The following is a 20,563-nucleotide window of genomic DNA, read 5'->3' on the forward strand; positions in this document are numbered from 1 at the left end:
TGATGCAAAGTTTGGTAGAGTAATAGTTAATACAGACGATGTTAAAATTTTGCAGGATGATTTGGACAGACTGGCAGTCTGGGGAAAAGGAGAATGGATATCAGTTTAAGGTGGCAAAGTGTAAGGTTATGCATTTTGGGGTAAAAAGATTACTAGATGTATACCACATTGATGGACCTGCACTCCAGGAAATTGACAAAGCCAGAGATTTGGGAGTGTTAGTAGATAGAGAGTTAAAGTTTAGAGGATACATAGCAAAAGTGATTAAAGCAGCTCATCAGATTACTTGGTTACTAAAGAATACTTTGACAAGCAGAGATAAGCAGGTTAGTATTCATATTTATTGGGCCTTGATAAGATCACATGCATGCAGTAGTCAAAATGGGGAAAGGTACCAGAGGAGAGTGACCAAGATGGTGGCAGGTCTATGGAATGAACCTTAAGAGAACAGGTTGAAGATTTGTGGGTTACAGAAACTGGTTGACAGGCAGAAAAGGAGAGATATGATTGAGCCATACAAATTACTGAAAGGTTTTTACAAGATTAATAGAGAGGAAATTTTTCAGAATAGGTCTGGTGGTGGGATAAAGAGCAAGAGAGTAATCAGCAAGGTTTTAGAACTAAGTTTTTTGCTTGTAGAGTGGTGAATGAGTGGAATAGGTTGCCAGAGTGTGTCGTGGGTGCCACAATTGGCATCCACAACAGCAAAAAATCAAAGCAAAGAATGATAGATACTGCACAATCATTGGATGGTGCTTGGCATGATGTTTAGGGCTTCCCTCAATGAGTCTAAGGACTCCATGGAGTAGCCCATAATAATAATAATAATAATAATAATAATAATAATAAAATGGCTAGTACCAGTTATTTTTTTATCGCTTAGCTAAGTAAAACCGAACACAACTGAACAAAATTTTATATGCATTTCAAACTGTAGGAAAACCCTAGCAATATGAAATTATGCTGTTGCATACCTAAATTACTGGAATAAAAGTATATATATATATATATATATATATTTATTTAGGATGTTTTATTCTACCTTTACATTAATGCTAATGATATGTAAAAGACAGCCTTAAAAAGCAGTTGAAGAAAGAAAAAATAATAGAATAAGACCAATTTTACTTATTATTATCATCATCATCTGACCTCCATGGAGTCAGAGAGTCATTGTGGGAGGTACATGCTATTACACACAATGCTCATCCAAACATGTATTAAACTGATTCAATGTGTTTACATTAAAAACAAACTCAGGCAATGCATTCCATTCACCAACCACTCTCCATACAAAGCACCTGCCACTCATTCCTGTGCTCACACCCTCATTATACAGTTTCCAGTGATGACCTCTTGTTCTATCCCTTCTCCAATTCTATGAAAATCTCTTCCATGCCAACCTGATAACAACCCTTGACTAGCTTATATGCCTGAATCATACCCCTTCTCTTCCTCCTATTCATGAGGCTTCGCAACTTACATTCTCTCAATCCTTGTACTCCACATTTCAAAGACTACTTACTACCTTAGTGAACCTTCTCTGGACCATTTCTAACATCCTCGCCACCATGAAAACCCAGTGACAAAATCTGTGCACAATAATGCATATGTGACCTGATCAAAGCACTACAATGCCATCATAACCTCTCTATTTCCTCATGTCAGGGTCCTCTGCATCATTGCCATTATTCGATGTGAAGTCTTCACAACTACTGCAATGTAGTTCCTGAATATCAGGTCCTTGCACCATCACTTTTAGATCTCTCATCTCCTCTACTTCCTTTAAAATTTCCCCACCAAGTGTATACTTTGCATCCATCATTGTTTACCAAATTTCAAAACCTTACATTTTGCAACATTGAACTGAAAGTTTCACTTACCTGCCCATTCATGCAATCTATTCAAGTCCTCCTGTAAGACCATAACATCTGCTCGACTCTGAATTGCTCTCCCCAATTTTACATCATCTGCAAACAGCTGCATATCACTAGTTAAACCCATCCCAATATTATTAACATACAAACTGAACAACAATGGTCCTGAAACTGATCCCTGCAGTACACCACTAGTGACCTTCCTCTTTCAGATGCTGCGCTCCCATATGCAACTTTCTGATACCTATCTGACAGCTAGTTACTGATCCAACTCAGAAGTCTGTTATCCAATCCAGTCTATTTCAATTTATTTAACAGTTTGTTGTGTGGCAGTCTATCAAAAGCTTTTGCAAAATCCAAGTCCACCACTGTATATGCATCTCCCCTGTCCAAGTTAGCTACTTATCAAGAGTATCTTTCTTAAAAATGTCAACTTTTTATTTGGTACCTTGAATATAACGTTTTTGGGCTTTTTTGGAAAAATGACTGCCTTGGACTTCCAAGTCAGCCATTTTTAGTTTTATTTTTTTTTTTGCAAACTTTCAGGCAATTTCTTTCACAGAAGAAAGAAGTTATTTTGTCATCTTTTGAAGAAAGCAAGTTATTTTGTCACCTTTTCCTTTATATAGATGAAAATATTTGTTTCAATCAAGGTGATTTTGGGCATACACATTCCATTACATGGATACAAGAAAAAAAAGGACTTATGAGTTCAACTTAGGGCCTACAGGACCACACAAAATGGAAGGGGGGGGGGATAGAGCCCTCAGAATGAATAAAGCAAATGGCTGCCACCATAAAAAAAATTTATTTTTTCAAATATGCAAATAAGAACTCAAAATATACATGCTTTGAGAATTATAAAAAAGAAGTAAAAATCAGAAATTGAACAATCTGGAAGTAAGTGGTAATTAATTTTACACCATTCCAATTTTTGTGAAAATTCTGTGGATCTGCCAAATAAAAATGGCACTATAAGTAATAGGATGTCAGGAAAAATCTGAAACAAATATTTTCATCTACATAAAGGAAAAGGCGACAAAATAAGTTGCTTTCTTCAAAATCAAAAACTTGAAATGATCCAAATAAACAAGGTGATTGAGGTAATGGACATGAGAAGTAAGACAAAGGATTGAAAGAGAAGGTAATTAGAAAATAAAATACTGTAACTAGACATTATAATTAAGGAACACAACGATCATCCAAAATGGTGAAGAGTTATTTTTACCTGTGATTCAGATCTATATGATACTGGCTGAAAACTGGTAGTGTCTGACTGTTCAGCAACTTTGGTGAGATCACCTTCAGGATCACAGTTAAATGATGGACTACTGTAAAGTAAACAGTAACCTTAGATTTCAAAATGAAGCTATCATTAAAATATGTTAAGAATAAATAGATGAATAAATGTTATGTTAAATGAATTAAATTGTTAATCCGCTGTTTCATTTCTCAAACAAAAAAAAGCCTTTGATAATGTTCAGATCAAAGACAACATGAAGTTTTCTTCCTCAACATAATTTTATTTTCTCTATACAGACCTACACATATTATCTTCACCATTATCTTCTCAAACATTCTGGATATTTTCTTCTTCATTCTCAACATTATTTTGTTCCTGGTGAACTACTAACTTAGTACAAAAATCTGTACTAAGTTAGTGATCACCATCCCCAGCGATCTGCATCTGGTGATCTGTACTAATTTTGTACAGATCACTGGGGATGGTGCCTTTAAAACACTTCACTTGATTTATATAAGCAATCCAAGTCAATAAATGATCTCTCTCTCTCTCTCTCTCTCTGATTCACATTTTATCATGCAAGCATTAAGTTTTGATAAGTCTCTTTAAGAAATGCTACCATGGCCATCATTCATTAGAAGTGGTAGCATTTACCAACAACACTTCTTGACATAACATATGTCAAGAAGTGGAAAAAGTGAAAGTGTCACTATACATTTGCTATATTATTTTAATTTCCACTAATTCCCAAACAATTAATAGCCAACATTTCAGGGATAAGCATTTGTGTCATAAGTAGATAACAGACATACATGGGAAAGAGACATTTTAACTAGCAATGCACTAAATATTCAGTTTTACTGTGATTATATGGCTGATTTGGAGTATTTTTTAGATATTTAGCTTCAGCTGAATCAGTAGAAAGATTTGGTATTCAGTCAGCCAAAACAGAAAAATTCCTGCTACATGAATCATAAAAAATACAATCATTTGGGAAAAGTCTCTCTTATCTTGCACAACCATTCCAAGGGTTTCCAAGGCTAATGAGTAAACTTATTCCATAGCACAAATTATCTGAAAATTTCTTTCACCACGAGCTACCAGCTTATTCTTGAAAGAGTTTTTTTTCAGATGTCAGAAATATTTATGAAGAAACCAAATGTCTGCTACTCCAAAAAATGCTGAAGAATTCATTTTCCTACATCATAATTTATCACAAATTAATTTTCATTATTAAATCCATAACCATTCTCTATATTTCACAATTTAAAGTAATTTGAATATTTTTTTCATTTTATGCTGCACTGTTTTTTAAATACAACATTCTCTAAATTAAATGATAGTTCTATTATATTGAAATGAAGGATATTATGGATCCATCTATATTTTATAGCCAAATATAGAAAAAAAGTGAAGTTTCAAAATTTATAACTGAGCTTATGAGAAAAAGACCAGAATCTGAGTTGCCTTGGCAACTCAGATTCTGGTGCAGCCAATAGTACAGCCAAGGCAACTTAGAATCTGAGTTGCCTTGGCTGCACTATTTGAACAATACAAACTCTACCCCCAACCCGTTTATTCACCTTTTATTAAAGCATTGAGTAAGTTTCACTAGCCTGAAACATCAGGCTTCAAATTAACTAAGTTTGTATAAAAAAATAACAAATAGAAGTGAAGGCAAAAGTTTATTCAATGCCGTAACTAAGCTATGTCAGAAAGTTAAATTCATCATAAGCAATCTCTGGGTGGAGTTTGCTTATGGTGAATTTGATTGGCTGCTGTGCTTAGTGGAAGCCTGAAGTGACTTGGAAAGGTTCCATTTTTGGTCTCTAGAGTAGGGTTTTCAGATTATGTAAAAAATAATTTAAAAATACAAAAATATATATATATAATTGATAAAAATGGGGGGAGAATGCTTAGTCCACCCACAGTACAAATGTACAATAGGTTTACTAATAACCTTTCGTGGGTGGGAACCACATAAAAAAAAAATATGGGTGCATAATAAAATATTAAATTATAGAGATCAGGAGCTTATATTTGTCATACATAGATATTGTAATAAACAATATCACATATTCATCTATATTTTATACCAAAATGTGGAAACAAGCAAAAATAAGAAATGTAAAAAAATGGTCATATTTTCAAAATTTTACTAGAAAGCTTATGAGAAGGTTATGTTCTTACCAACTTTCTGGTAAATTTTTAAAAATTTTAAGTTTCTTTCTCCATTTGGCTATAAAATATGGATGCATCCATAACTATGTTCTATTACAATATCTCACTTATTTCAAATTGAACCATCTTAGCTCCATACTTAAAAATTTGACAGTTATATTTAGGGAAAGTAAAATTTTTTGATTTTCCCTTTTTTATCAAAGAAAATTCTAAAAGTCGTCATTTTAGCAATGTAAAATAAACAGAAAGAGGAAATATTAAAGATACTTGCTTATTTCATTGTTTCTTCTTCTTTTCAGCCATTTTCTGTCCATACTGGACGAAGGCTTCCTCAAGTTCTTTCCACCTTTCTCTGTTCTGAGCAATGGTTGACCAATTTTTCCCAACAAAATTTGACCGTTCATCACTCCACCATCTTTTAGGACGTCCTCAGCCTTGTTTCTCTTCTTTTGGAATCCAGTTCATTAGTATGATGGTGAACTGCTCATCTTCTCTTCTGGATAGATGTCCAGCCCATTTCCATTTTAGTTGCTTATGGTAAAGAATGATGTCAGTGATGCGTGTCTGGCTTCTTATCCAGGCGTTTTGCTTCTTTTATTTCAATGTAATGCCTAGCATCAACCTCTCCATTTTTCTTTGAGTTGTTAGTTTATTTGCCAGTGCTTTTGGTTGTGAAACTTGTTAGCAACCAAGTTTCACAACCATATGTGGTGACTGGAAGTATTCATTAGCCAAGACCTTAGCCAAGGAGATCAAGGGTAATCCCAAACAGTTCTTCGGAAGGATAACTTCGGAAGGATAACTTTAGTGGGTGCCGATGGTATTGGTAGAGTTACTGAGTGATCAGTTTTCAAAAGTCTATCACTCAAGTGAGGATATCTCTGCACCTGTAGTAATAACTAATGTGATAATTGAAGTTAATCAATCAGAGGTACTTAGTATACTGTAGAATTTAAAAAAACACTGCTGTAAGTTTAGATGGATATCAGCTCAGGTGTTGCATGAATGTGCAAAGGAATTGTCAATGCCTCTTACTTGGTTATTTAACTTAAGTTTGAATTCTGGTATGGTCCCTAGTGGAAGGAAGACAAAGCAGTTCTTTTGCATAAAAGGTGGTTCTAAGATTGCATTAGTTAATTACAGACCAATCACCATCACGGGAGTGGTGGTAAAAGTATTAGAAAAGTTGGTTAAGGACAGAATTCAAGAATGGGTGGATCAGAACATGATACTCTATAGGGGTCAACATGGTTTTGTTAAAGGTCGATTCTGCCTTAGCAATTTATTAACTTTTTATAATAGAATGAAATCCAAGTTAGACAAGGGAAATGGCTACACAGTGATACTTCTGGATTTTGCTAAGGCTTTTGACAGGACTAATTTGCGCAACAGTATACCCCATGGAATACTGTTGCGCAAATTAGAGCAGATGGGGATGGATACTAAACTGGTGATGTGGATAAGAGAATGACTAATGGAGAAATATCAGAAAGTAGTATATGGAGGAGCTGAGTCCAGGAGACCAGTGGTGTGCCTCAGGGCTTGGGCAGTTATTATTTAATTTGTACATAAATGATATAAGAAATGGCTTGAAGGGAGATATTCAGTTGTTTGCTGATGATGCAAAGTTGAGTATCGCAATAAAAAATCAAGCTAATGTTGAGAGTTTGTAGGATGATTTAAATAAGCTGGCAAAAGGTAATGGATATCAGTTCAATTTGGAAAAGTGTAAAGTTATGCATTTTGAGATTAAAAGATTACCAGCTGTGTACCACACTGATGGAACGCTACTCCAAGAGATTGATGAGGCTAGGGACTTGGGGGGGTGTTGGTGGATAAGGAGATGAAGTTCAGGGGACACACTGCTAAGGTGTCCAAGAATGCACACAGGATTACTTAGTTATTGAGGAACACACTAACATCCCAAGATAAAGAGGTTATTATTCCCCTTTATAAAGCGTTGATACTTCCACATTTGGATTATTGTGCTCAGGTCTGGTCACCTGGATTCCTTAGAGATGAGGAGGTTGTGGAGAGGGTTCAGAGGAGAGTGACTAAGTTGGTGAGTGATGTAAAAAATGCTCCCTACATTGATAGATTGAGAGCTTGTGGATTGCAGAGGTTGGTTGATAGGCAGAGAAGAGAGGTTATGATAGAAACATTTAAATTACTAAAAGGTTCAAGGGGAATATTTCAGCTGTGTGATGGAAGAACAAGAGGTCATCCCTGGAAATTAAGGAAAAGTGTGGTTAACAAGGGTGTGAAAAATATATTTTTTGCTTGGAGGGTGGTGAATGAGTGGAAGCAATTGCCTGACTCAGTTGTGAGTTCTTTGTCTGTAAATGAATTCAAGAAGAGGTATGATAGATACTGTTTTGATAGGTCTCCGCGATGAGTCTACTGACTCCATGGAGATACCTGTAATAATAATAATAAATAATAAGAAAAATTTATGAGAATACAATCTTTGGCATCAGAGTTCCTTAGCTTGCACTACTTAAAATACTTGCACTACCAAATTTCTTAAGTTGTGCATGAAATATATATTGATCTGTTTATTTAAAATGCCAAAATGAATGCATTTAGGCTCTTCTTTGCTAATTACTCTTAAGCATCAACTGCTGTTCACTTATGAAAAATACCATTCTCTGAAACAGAATTGCTTTGATATTGTATGAAGATTCTTGTCATTGTAAGGCTTCTGTCTGATCTCTGATGAGAACTGGGGAATATTATTCCGATCTTTTAACCAGACTAGATGAAAAAATTCTTGAGAAAAGATCCAGTTTGCAGAAGAAAAAAATAATCTTTCATCAGGACAATGCACCTGCCTACAAAGGTGTTTTGGCAATGGGAAAATCAAGGGATCTGCACTATGAATTGTTGGAACATCTACCCTATTCCCCAGATTTGGTTCCCTCTGACTTCTATCTCTTCCCAAAACTAAAACTCTTCCTTGCTGGTCAGTGTTTTTTTCTTGGATCAAGAGGTGATTGCAGCTGTAGAGGGGTATTTTGCAGATCTTACTGAGAACCACTACAGGGATGGGATAATGGTGCTGGAACATCGCTGGAATAAATGTATTAGTCTTAAGGAAGATTATGTTGAAAAATAAAAATAATTTTGAAATTATAAATTTGTTTTTTCATTGTTAGGCTGAGAACTTTTCAGACCACCCTCGTATATATGATGATGATGATGAACAGCCTATTTTTCTACCCACTGCAGGGTGAAGGACTCTCCCATTGAGGGAGGTTTGGGTCTACTACTCCCATGGTAATCCAGTCCATATTGGGAGAGTATATCTATACTTGATTGAATTAATGTATGAAGGTGGAAGACAGTCACAAACATCTATGCCTACCCGGGATTCGAACCCGCAGCCTCTTGGCTGGAGAGCAGATACACTAACCACTTGGCCAACCAGGTTGGCTTGTGTGTATATATATATATATATATATATATATATATATGTTTCTTAAATCTTTCTTCATTCTGCCATTTGATTGAAGTGCTGAATATTTGGGCAAACCATACTTAATTACATTTTAAAACTGCTAATTAAATTTTATAAACAAAACATTTGTTTATAAAATTTAATTCAGCCAAATACTCTGTTACTCTGTCAGCCAAATACCACTTTTCTAATTTTAACATCTCTAATTTTAACTGTCTATACAACAGAATAATATAAGCAGGACTTCTGTTTTGACTGGCAGTCAATATTTTATATTAGTTTTGGAAGAGTTAACCAAATCCTAGGTATGGGCACACAGTTGACTGCAGTTATTAAATTGATGATATACTACTATGTATTTCTGTATCGTTAAAACAAATTAATTGAAGATATATAATTAAAGGATTTATCGATCAAAGCATTCATTCTATCAGAGAAAGAAAATAAAAATTAAAAAATTAGAATGATCATGATGCTTTTTTGTATAATATTCTACAGTGAAATATTCTAACAATATGTCTAAACAAATAGCCGCCTTAAACATCAGGACTGTTCTGCATGAAGTTTTATCTGATATCTCATGTCACATGAAGTTCATTGGTATCAGTTTATTATAATAAACTGATTAAATTTTGTAGAGCACCTCAGAGATCTGTAATGGACGTTAAAACAGGAGTACTAGACAGCACGTTAAAACTTTGCAGAAGAACTTTTTCAAGCAGCTTTCAAACGGCAATTTTTTCAAGCCTGGTATGAGATCACCACCCTTATGGTGAAAAATTTATGGACTTGAGAAGCGTGGGAAATATATTTTTATTAGTAGAGGGTGAACAGTTCAGATTTCTGCAACATATAGTCTGCAAAAAAAAAAAAAAAGATGTTTAGATATTAATTATTGGTGATATATATTATAACTTTAATGTAAATTTAGTCTGGTTTGGTTGTAATTGAGTGTGGCATGTTTCCATTTGGAAGTAATTCAGTTTGAAGGACTATTTCAGAATAAAAAAAAGTTAAAGGAGGCAAAAATGGTGGTAAGAAATAGATCATCCAGATGCATGGCACAAAAATCAATTGTGTTCAGTGGTTTGGATTTTACTATGATGGTTTGTTGTTAAGAGGGGGTATTACATATGTGTAGGTGAATGTGGCAGATGTGTTTGTTGAGAGATTAGACAAGTGAAGTAAGAATGTGAGGATGTGTAGAAAGTATGATAAGTTAATGGACTGTGGTGATTTGAATGAAAGTTAGGAAACAGAAGTGAAGAATACCAGATGAAAAGCAAAAGGCAGTGATGGATGTAAGACTAAGAATGATAGCCAAAAGAATGAGATGAAAATATGAGCGTTGAGAATGGAAATGTGAATACAATTAAAAAAAAACCCAGCATGATTACAGTGGAAGTGTGCATGAATGATGAAGTGAGAGCTAGTGTGATTGATGGAATGCAAGAATTGAAGAATTAAATGATTAAGATGAAGAATGAAATGAGGTCTGTACAGAATGAAATTAGATGTATGGCAGATATGAATGGAAGAGTGCAAAAGAATAAAATGAAAGATAGTGGAGAGAAAGAAGTAGTGAATGACTCAAGAATAGCACTATATTGAGATTCTATCACAAAACCTGTGACAGATGAGAGGATGCACAAGGTATGTTGTCCAGGAGGGTAGAAGGTGATTGAGGTGCTGGATATGAGAAGTAAGCATCAGAGGGAATTAGCAGACATGGTTAGAACTAATGATTTGGTTAGACATAGGGGAAATGTGAGATTGGCTATCAGGAAATTATTAAAGAGAGTAAAAGACAATAGTGTGATAGGAAAGAATGAGATGAGAATCTCATTCAAGCAGTAAGCAGTGTGTGTGTGTGTGTGTGTGTGTGTGTGTGTGTGTGTGTGTGTGTGTGTGTGTGTGTTGCTGAAATATGACAATGATGAAATGCGGTAGGGAGCAAATATCTTGAAAGGAATGTTAGATTAGAGGAAATATGTAAAGAGAAAGTATTTTTATCTCTATTCTACTCCCTTCTGAAAAAACGTTCCAATGTATTTTTAATTTTTAATCTAATTGAAAGTCCTAAAAAATTTGTTTTAGTTCATTACTGTTTTAGAGTTCTGTTTATATATTTTTTACCATTTACATTTTCTAATGTTGTTTCATCAAAAATTTTAAAGTAAACAAAGATTCTCTAAAACCATGTCAAAAATTACTCTTCTTACATCATTTCTCTTTCAATATGTTTAAAACACATATCATTCATGTCTTACTTTAACCACATAAAAAAAGCCAATGATTTAGCAAATAAGCTATAAGTATTGCTCTTGTATTTTCATTTCTACCCCAAGTTTACATAAGTTAAAATTGGTTTGAACACTATCTTCTAGACTGCAAGTTTAGTGTTCTAGCTAATTTCTCTCTCTCTCTATCATTCAATAGAAATTTATTGAACTGCCTCTCTAACATACCAGCTCTGCTTATTCTATTAACCATTTCAATATTTAATTGGCCATCTTCACTTAAAATTGTGCCTTAACAGCTGAAATGTTCTACCTGTCTTAAAGGTTCCCCCATTGAGAATGCAATTAATGTTTTTGCTGTTTCTACTTTAAGAGTTTTTGTTTTTGTGTGCTAACACTCATTTTCATATCAAATTTTTTGCTACAGCAATAATTCAGCTTAGTTAAAGATGACGTGTACTGAACTTATTTAGGAGCATGAGTATAACATCTGGCTAAGTAAAGAGCTGAATATCCCAATTTTAATATCAGGTTTTATACCATTTAATTTCATAATAAAATCCATATAAATGACTTATGCCTGATTTTGCACAAAATCAAGTGCAAGTCTAAGGTACATGCTGTCTTGAACAGATGGAACTGAAGGTATACCACTTTCAATACTAACTGGTAACTCAGGTATAGATTACATACATTATTCTAATATCCTATTTACACCATATAACATTTGAACAGCTTTCCTCTTGGCCTTATCATATGCTTTTTTCAGATGTACAAAACTAATGCATATTATTATTATTATAGGCACTTCCATGCAGCCAGAAGACTCATCCTTCTTTCATTCAGTCTAACCATTATTCACACAATATCCATTATACCTCTCATTAATCACCTGCCTGGTTGGCCGAGTAGTCGGTGTATCCACTCTCCATCAAAAAGGCTGTAGGTTCTAATCCCGACATGAGCATGTACATTTGTGATTGTCTGTGAAAATACTGGTGGTGGTGGGCAGTAGATGAATGTGGTGGAGATGGACAGTTGTAGAGCAGGTGTCCTCCCTCGATGAGTCTTTGGACTCCCTGGAGGTGTCACGTAATAATAATAATAATATTCTATGTAGAAGTAAGTAGTGTAATATATGAAAAGAAACACATTTACTGCTAGTTATGATATAATAATAATAATAATAATAATTATATATATATATATATATATATATTCAAAAATTCAACTCTGATCGATATAATTTTTGCCGTCCTGGTTGGCCAAGTGGTTAGCATATCCACTCTCCAGCCAAAAGGCTGCGGGTTTGAATCCTACCATGGGCATGGATGTTTGCGATTGTCTGTGAAAATCCTTGTAGTGGTGGTTGGCGGTAGATGCCATTGATGTAGTTGCAGTTTGTTGTAGTTAGTGGATTGAGTGGTGGAGACAGAGCTGCAGACTAGGTGCCCTCCCTCAATGAGTCTTTGGACTCTCTGGAGGTGTCACGTAATAATATAATCTTTTTTTGCTGGCCTGGTTAGCCGGGTGGTCAGCATATCCGCTCTCCAGCCAAAAGGTTGTGGGTTCGAATCCCACCATGGGGATGGATGTTTGTGATTGTCTGTGAAAATACTAGTGCTGGTGGTGGGCAGTAGATGTTGTTGGTGTAGATGGATGTGGTGGAGATGGACAGTTGTAGAGCAGGTGCCGTCCATCGATGAGTCTTTGGACTCCCTGGAGGTGTCACGTAATAATAATAATCATATTCACTTCAGAGCATTCACAACCTTTGGCAATCCATTTTAGTCATTCACCAGTTTCCAAGCTATTGTTATATTCCCTCAAAGACTATTTGTCTTTTAATATCTGATACTGACAACACTTATTTGATCTAAACCTTGCTCATTCTTCTCTAAGTGTCACTTCTAGAATTCTTCTTGTTAGCCTCTTCTCAATTATTCCCATGTAAATATCTTACCTGCAACACTCAGTAAGGAAATTCCTCTGTAATTCTCACATTCACTTTATTTCCCTTTCTTTTAGAGAAGGCACTATGAGCTTTACTCCAATCATGTATAACTAAATCTTCTGATAAGGCTTTCTGAATTATGCAGTGCAACCACTGTAAAACTTTTATGCTCCTTTTCCTGAGTGGATGTGGGCATTTGGTTGAACATCATTTATCCAGCTGCTTTCTTTTCTACATTTCAGCTTTCTGATCATTATCATTATTTTACCTTATTCATATGAATATTGATATTACTCCTAATCAAATTCCTCCTGAGTATTTTCTACTACTGCTTTGTCACTGCTGCCTTGAAAAAGTTCTACGTGTGGTCTCTAAGAGCAGGGTTTCCATATTATGTAAAAAATAAAATAAAAATATAAAAAATATACAAAAATTACTAAAAATAGAAGAAAAAATTCTTAGTCCCATAAAAAGTATTTCAAACATCCAGAATGACAATCATTTAATTTTTGTGTCACCTTTATTTTGTATCGCCAGTTCCTGTTATAGTATTCTTTCATGCCTCTCTAAGATTGTTAAACAGCTTCCAAAATATTCATCTTCTATATTTTTACTAAAGTCTTCCCATAGTCTGGTTTTCAGCTACTTTTATAGATTTTTATCTGTATTATTTAAGGACACCTGCTGATTTCATTGCCAAGAACTTTCAAAATGATTTCTTCTTTCCCAAGACTACATATTTAACACTGAGAACACAGGAAATTTTGGATTTTACCATCTTTCAAGCAACTTCTCCATATGTCTCTCTGGCTGAATCAGTTAATGTCTTCTTTAGATTTCTGTATTTGTGATGTTAGGTTTGGTTTTTATTATCAAGTTCTTTTATTTTTTGATTCATTAATGTTTATATACTTGAGTCAATATGGTTCACATATCAAAAGGTGTTCAAATAATCAGTGTAAAAAAAAATGCTGGGATACAGAGAAATGTGACATATGACTCCCACAAAATGAAAATGACAGCAGGCTTACAGAGTCCTTAATACAAAGTGAGAAAGAAAAAGTAAGGAGTTTTGTATGGTGATCCTATGATAAGAGGAGTGCTTCATGAGAATGTGACGAAATTGTGCTTCCCAGGTGCTAAGATTAATGATGTTAGTGAAGCTATTAAGATGCAGATAGACAAAGTGAAAGAGTTGATTTTGGCAAGTACTAATGAAGTGAAAGTAGACAAGCACAGTATGAGGGATGACATGAAATATTTAGCCAGAGAAGAGCAAGAGATAAACAAAGAAAGTTTATTGCTATAGTATGAGAGATGAACTGGGAAGGAACATGAGAGAGAGAGAGCAAATTAGGTAATGGGTAGCTTTAGCATGAGGGATGAGGTAATGATTTCAATGGAGGAAAGAACTGACATTATTATATTATTATTAACATCAGACCTCCATGGAGTCAGAGACTCATTGTGGGAAGTACATACTATCACACATAAAGCTCATCTAACTGTGTCTTAAACTGATTTAATGTGTCTGCATTTACAACACACTTAGACAATGCATTTTACTCAACAACCACTCTCCATGTGAAGATCTTCTCCTTATACAGTTTCCAGTGATGGCTTCTTGTTCTATCATCCTCTCCCATTCTATGAAAAATCTCTTCCATGTCAACCTGATAACAACCCCTGACTAGCTTATATGTCTGAATCATGTCTGCTGCCCCCATTCTTCCTTTCACAAGGCTCTGTAATTTACATTCTCTCAATCTATCTTTGTACTCCACATTCTAAAGACCAGTTACCACTCTAGTGAATCTTCTTTGGACTCTCTCTAACATGAAACCTGATCAAGGGCTTATATGGATCTCTGACTAGACAATATGCTTTTGAAAATGTCACAGTAACTCAACTATTTCTTCTGCTTCTGTCACTTTCCTACCATCAGCAATGATTAAAGTTATCCTTCCATAATCATTCTTCCTGTTACTTACTACAACGAGGAGAGACTGAAAAGTTATGATAAAAACATAGAACAAAAAAATTAATTAATTTTATGTCTTCCTATATATCCCAAAAGAAAATTAACAATTTATTAGAATTTGATGAAACACGGGGATTAAAGGATTTTAAGATATGTTATATCTTAAATAATAATATAATAATATCAGAACTTTTCTGCCATCCCCCTCATATGCAGTGAAAAGATTTTTAGGATTTCTTTGGCCTGCTTAGCTAATTTATTCTTATATTCTGTTTCAGCCCTCCTTACCATACCAGTCATCCTTCTTTCCTGTACTTTATACTGCTCATGAGCATGCTAATTACATTTCTCTTTATATTCTCTCCACAATATTTTCTTTCTTTCTTTTTTTTTTCAGATCTTGCTTTATACTGCTACTAATCCATTTAACCTCAACTTTGTTTATATCCTGAAAAATAGGTATGCATGATAACGTTTCTCAAACAATTCCTGATCACTTTCTATGCTACAAGCTGTCTTCTATCAGCTTTGTAGTTCCACATAAACCCTTTGGTGATATTCCATGCTTAGCAAACTTCCAAAACAAGACTGCATGGTCACTATCTCCAACCAGAGGCAGAGTAGCTACTGTGGCTATGGATACTTCTTCTGATACTATCACCAGATCCAGCACTCTCAAATTCCAGGTAAAAATTCCTGGAGAATCAGGATTTGATTCTGTTTCTGGAGGGGGGGAGCTTACCACTGAAGCCGGTTTCTTGAAAAAGGTATCTAGGTTTGTTTGTGCAGCCTTTTTTTTCCATCATAAATGGCCTTGTAGCAGCTGATGTTCTCACTAACTGTGCGGTAAACCTTTGTAAACAGCTCAATGTTAGGATCTAGCTCCTCAAGTGTAGCAAATCCTGCTTCAATGAGACGAAAGGGCTAATTCTTTTGAAGTAAATTTTCTTGGCTCTGGATCTTCTGATTCTTCATGTTCTTGTGTTTCTATCAGCTGCTTCTCTATCTCCATATGGTCTTCGTTGGTTAATTCTTGTGAATGAGACTCTAGTAAATCAATGATATCATTTTCATTTCCAATTGCAGTGTATTGCCACAATCCACCACAGCATTTCTGGCATCAGCAACATCTTCTGTGAAGCCACAAAAATCATCACAGAATTGAGGGCACAGTTTGTTCCACACCTATTTAATTGTTGATTGCTTCACATCCTACCAAGAATCAGCAATGTTTTTGATGGCATCATGGATGTTATAATTCTTTCAGAACTCTCTCAAGGTCATCACCATCTTCCATAGCCCTGAGTGTTTGCAGAAATGTACGCCGTAAGTAATAAGCCTTAAATGGAAATGACGCCCTGGTCCATTGGCTGTAGTAACGATGTACTCTTGGGTGGTAAAAATACGACCTTTACATTAGGGTGAAGGTCATCTAATGATGTTGGATGTCCAGGAGAACTGTCCACCACAAGCAAAATTTTAAAGAGAATTTTCTTTTCCGAACAATAATGTTCCACAGCAGGAATAAAACAGTTCAAGAACCAATCTTCAAACATGGCAAGTGTGACCCAGATCCTTAAATTAGACTTCCAGGAAGAACACTGCTTAAATAATGCGGAGAAGTGTGGGTTTGTTTACATGTGCAAAAGAAACTAGTTCCCAAATTATTAATTATCCTTATGGGAAGCTTTGGGAGCCTGTTCGTAAGTATGGAACGCCATAAGTCAGGTCGTCCGTAACCCAGGGACAGCCTATATATCAATTCCATTATCTTGGTATACATCCTTTCTTCCCTTCAATCTATATCCACATAGCTCAAGTTAATATTACTTGTGCTATTTAACATAGCAAGAGTGACAGATAAAAGCAGCATTTATTGCCAAATGTTTGAACTAAGAACTAATTCAGTTTAAAAAAAAAAAAGGAAAATTCCATATATAAGATTTCGTACTGTACTAGCATACTAATAAAAAAAAAAAAAAAAAAAAAGAATTACCTCTGAACAAAGAAAAAAAAGTTATATACGTTTTTCTTGTTCAATAGCATTAATATAAATCAGGATATAGTATCAGTATATATCAGTACAAAAATATATTAAGATAAATCAGAATAGAGTGGACGAGACACTCGATATAAGGACTAAGCGAGTAAAGGAGTTGTTAGTGAGAGTAAGGAAAAATGACTTGACTGGGAACAAGACAAAGTATGATTTGATATCAGGAAGTTGTTGAGAATGATAAAACATAATGGGGTGATAGGAAAGGTAGTCAATGTGTTACCCAGGTATGACAATGATGAGATGAGGCAGAGGGCAACAATTATGAATGATGTGTTAGCAGAAATGTGTGAAGAGAAAAGAGTGCAGTTTGTTAATGTGTGGAATGAGTTTCATGGAAGAATTATACTGTATAAGAGTAATGGACTGCATTTGAATGATTTTCAGGTGAGTCATGTGAAGAGGCTGCTGGAAGGAAGAGTAATGAGCACAGAGAATGAAACTAAGTAACTAAGTAAGAAGAAATGCAAAACAGTGGAAAACTAAGAAGAGATTAAAGTGGTGCGTATGAATGAAGAAGTGAGTAGCATGACTGTAGAGAATGAGAGAAGTGTGCAAGAAAAACAGGAAAATGGGATGACTTATGGGGAATACAGCGTGAGAAAGGTTGATGCCCCAAGAGGATGTGCGTGCATGTTTGTGGACATAAAGTGAAGGGGATGACTGGGAATGTAGGAAAAACAGTTGGATTTGAAGAAGTTTCTGGGATGAGTAAAGAGAAAAAGAAATGGCTTCAGGAAAGTATGCAGAACTCACTTTGAATAAGTGGTATCAGTGAAACTTGTTATAGATCCAAGAATGAGCTGTTATGTTTGTACAGAAATGCTAGAAGTTTCAAAAACAAGGGAAATTAAATGGTTGCATAATTGAGTGTGTTCACCCCAAAATTGTTGAAATAAGTGAGACATGGTTGGATGAGGATGATATCCTGACAGGAACAGAGATGGAAGGGTATGACGTATTTCGTAAAGATAGAAAAGATAAAAAGGGAGGTGGAGTGCTACTAATGATAGAAAAAGAGTTATGTCCATACAAGGTAGAGATGCAAGTGGGAAATAGCAGTAGTGGTATGGTGTGAGATAGAGTTGAATAGAATGAAACACTTTGATGGATGTTGCTATAGACCTGGTAATGTGCAGGGTAGTAATCAGGAAATGTATAAACAAATTAGCCAAACAAATGAGGAAAAGGGTGATCATTATGGGTGAGTTTAATTAAGGCAATATAAATAGGAATGACAAGAGAGTAACTGGAAGTAAATAAAATGAGTTTCTTGAGTTTTTGAGGGAAAAACTATCTCAGGAAGTATGTAACAGAGGGCACACAGGGATTGAGGGAGTTGGATTTTATCATCTCATCAGAGGATGTTATTAGAAATGAGGTATCAAATCTCCATCTAGTTGTTGAGAGTGACCATAAAGTGATTATCTGGATGGTTACCAACCATGTGAAGACTTCTATGAGGAAAGGATATATGTGGAATTATAAGGCTGGTGAATATGAGAAACTTAGGAGACAGCTTGGAGCTGTAGCATGGAATGAGGAGTTCAGTGAAATTCAAGAACTACCTAGTAAAAGCAATGTCTAAATATATCCCAAAAGTCAGAATTATTATTATTATTACGTGACACCTCCAGGGAGTCCTAAGACTCATCAAGGGAGGGAGGGCATCTACTCTACAACTCTGTCTCCACCCAATTCTCCAACTACAATCATCATCATCTACACCAATGTCATCTACCGCCCACCAAGTGAGAATACTACCACCACCAGTAGTATTTTCACAATCACAAACATCCATGCCACATGGTGGGATTCGAACCTGCAGCCTTTAGGCTGGAGACTAACCACTCGGCCAACCAAGTCGTGTGAAATGAATTAATGAACAGATTAAGCAAGCAATACAGAGAAAAAAAGCATTATGAAGGAAAAATAAAATGAGTGGTAATAATCAATTTCATAAGGAACACAAAGAACAGGCAAGGAGGGTGATTCGGTTGGTAAGGATATGAGCAAAAGTTCAATATGAGCAGCAGTTACTAATGAAGGGAAAAAAAAAAAAAATTCTAAACAATTCTTTCAATATGTACCCAGGAAAAATAAGAATGATTATGGTAGAATGGAAGTGATCGGAGAAAATGGTATAAAGACAAATGCTGAAGAGGATAGTAGTTCATAAAGGTCTTTCATTCTTGTGAATGTGACATCATGGAGAGTTTGAGAGCAGTGGATAATGAGAAGGAGAGACTTATATCGATATTAATAAAAGAAACTTGATATTAATAAGGCTGTGGGACTTAATATATCACTATTTATTTTGAAGGAATGTGCCAGGGAGTTGATATCTGCCTTGATATATTTGTTTAATATGAGTTTTACATTGGGTAAAGTTCTAAAGGGGGTGGAAGGAAGACAAAATTATATCACTTCATAAAGGAGGTGACAGAATTCAAGCATCAAATTATAGGCTAATCTGTACATCAGATGCTGTGGATAAAGTGTTGGAAAGGCTGGTGAGAATGAGGATCCATATTTGGGTTCACGACAATGGAATTATCTCTGATGGATGGCACAGTGCTAAAGGGAAGTTTTGTTTTAGTAATCTACTTATTACAATAAGGTGACAGCAGCATTGGATGTGGGAGACGGATACACAATAGTATACCTAGACTTCACAGTGGCTTGCGGTTGACAGTCAAACTAGAGCAGATGGGGTTGGATATTAGACCAGTGTATTGGATTGAAGACTGGCTGTCTGAGAGGTATCAATAAGTTGTGTATGGTAGAGTAATATCCCAGAAGAGGAAAGTCACTAGCTGTGTGTCTCAGAGGTCTGTTTTGGAGTCGCTGCTGTTTAATTTGTACATTAATGATAATGGGGAAGATTTGAATGGAGATGTACAGTTGTTTGCAGATGATGCAAAGTTGCGACGAACTATGAGGAGTAGAACAGATGTTGTTGCTTTACAAGACTTGAATAGATTGAGTGAATGGGCACGGGAGTGGAGGATGCCAGTTCAATGTTGTGAAATATAAAGTTTTATCTGGAAAACAAAGATGAGATGTAGAATTTACTCTTAGTGGGGATATATTTTTGAAGGTGGAGGAAATAAAAGACTTCATGGTGATAAGGATCTAAAATTTAGAGGACATGCTGCCAAAAATTGTGAGGACAACACGACAAATTCTGACAATGACTTGTAGCAAGACATTTTGGATCCATTGTATAAGACTGTGAATAAGTCATATGGACTACTGTGCACAGATTTGGTCGCCTGGTTTTCAAAAGGATGAGGAGATGTTCAAGAGGGTCCAGAGGTGATTGACCAAAATAGTTTCTGATCTCTGGAATGTTGAATATGAAAAAGGTTGAGACGATACAATTTGCAGAGTCTAGCGGATAGAAAGAAGATGGGTGATATGATATGATAGAAATGTACAGGTGAGTAAGGGATTGTTATAGAATTAAAACCGAAGAGAATTTTCGTAAAATGGGGGGGATTGGGGGGAGGAAACAAGAAGTCTTTCCTGGAAGCTGTATAAGGAGAGTGTGAGCACCGAAGTGAATAGCAGG

General features: G+C 35.4%; 1 protein-coding gene across 7 annotated transcripts in view; it reads right to left on the bottom strand.

Annotated features, from left to right (window-relative positions):
- Rab3-GEF (Rab3 GDP-GTP exchange factor) overlaps positions 1-20,563 on the bottom strand; it is a 1,186,669-nt gene that overhangs the window by 794,943 nt on the left and 371,163 nt on the right. For all 7 annotated transcript variants that reach the window (XM_090394443.1, XM_090394448.1, XM_090394444.1 and 4 more), the window contains exon 13: positions 3,106-3,208. In XM_090394443.1, coding sequence (XP_090250569.1) covers positions 3,106-3,208 — 103 coding nt within the window. The remainder of the gene's footprint in view (positions 1-3,105; positions 3,209-20,563) is intronic.

Source organism: Typopeltis vanoorti, chromosome 6, assembly GCF_054136105.1.
Source record: "Typopeltis vanoorti isolate ZY-2024b chromosome 6, IOZ_Tvanoo_1.0, whole genome shotgun sequence".
NCBI classification, from domain to species: domain Eukaryota; kingdom Metazoa; phylum Arthropoda; class Arachnida; order Uropygi; family Thelyphonidae; genus Typopeltis; species Typopeltis vanoorti.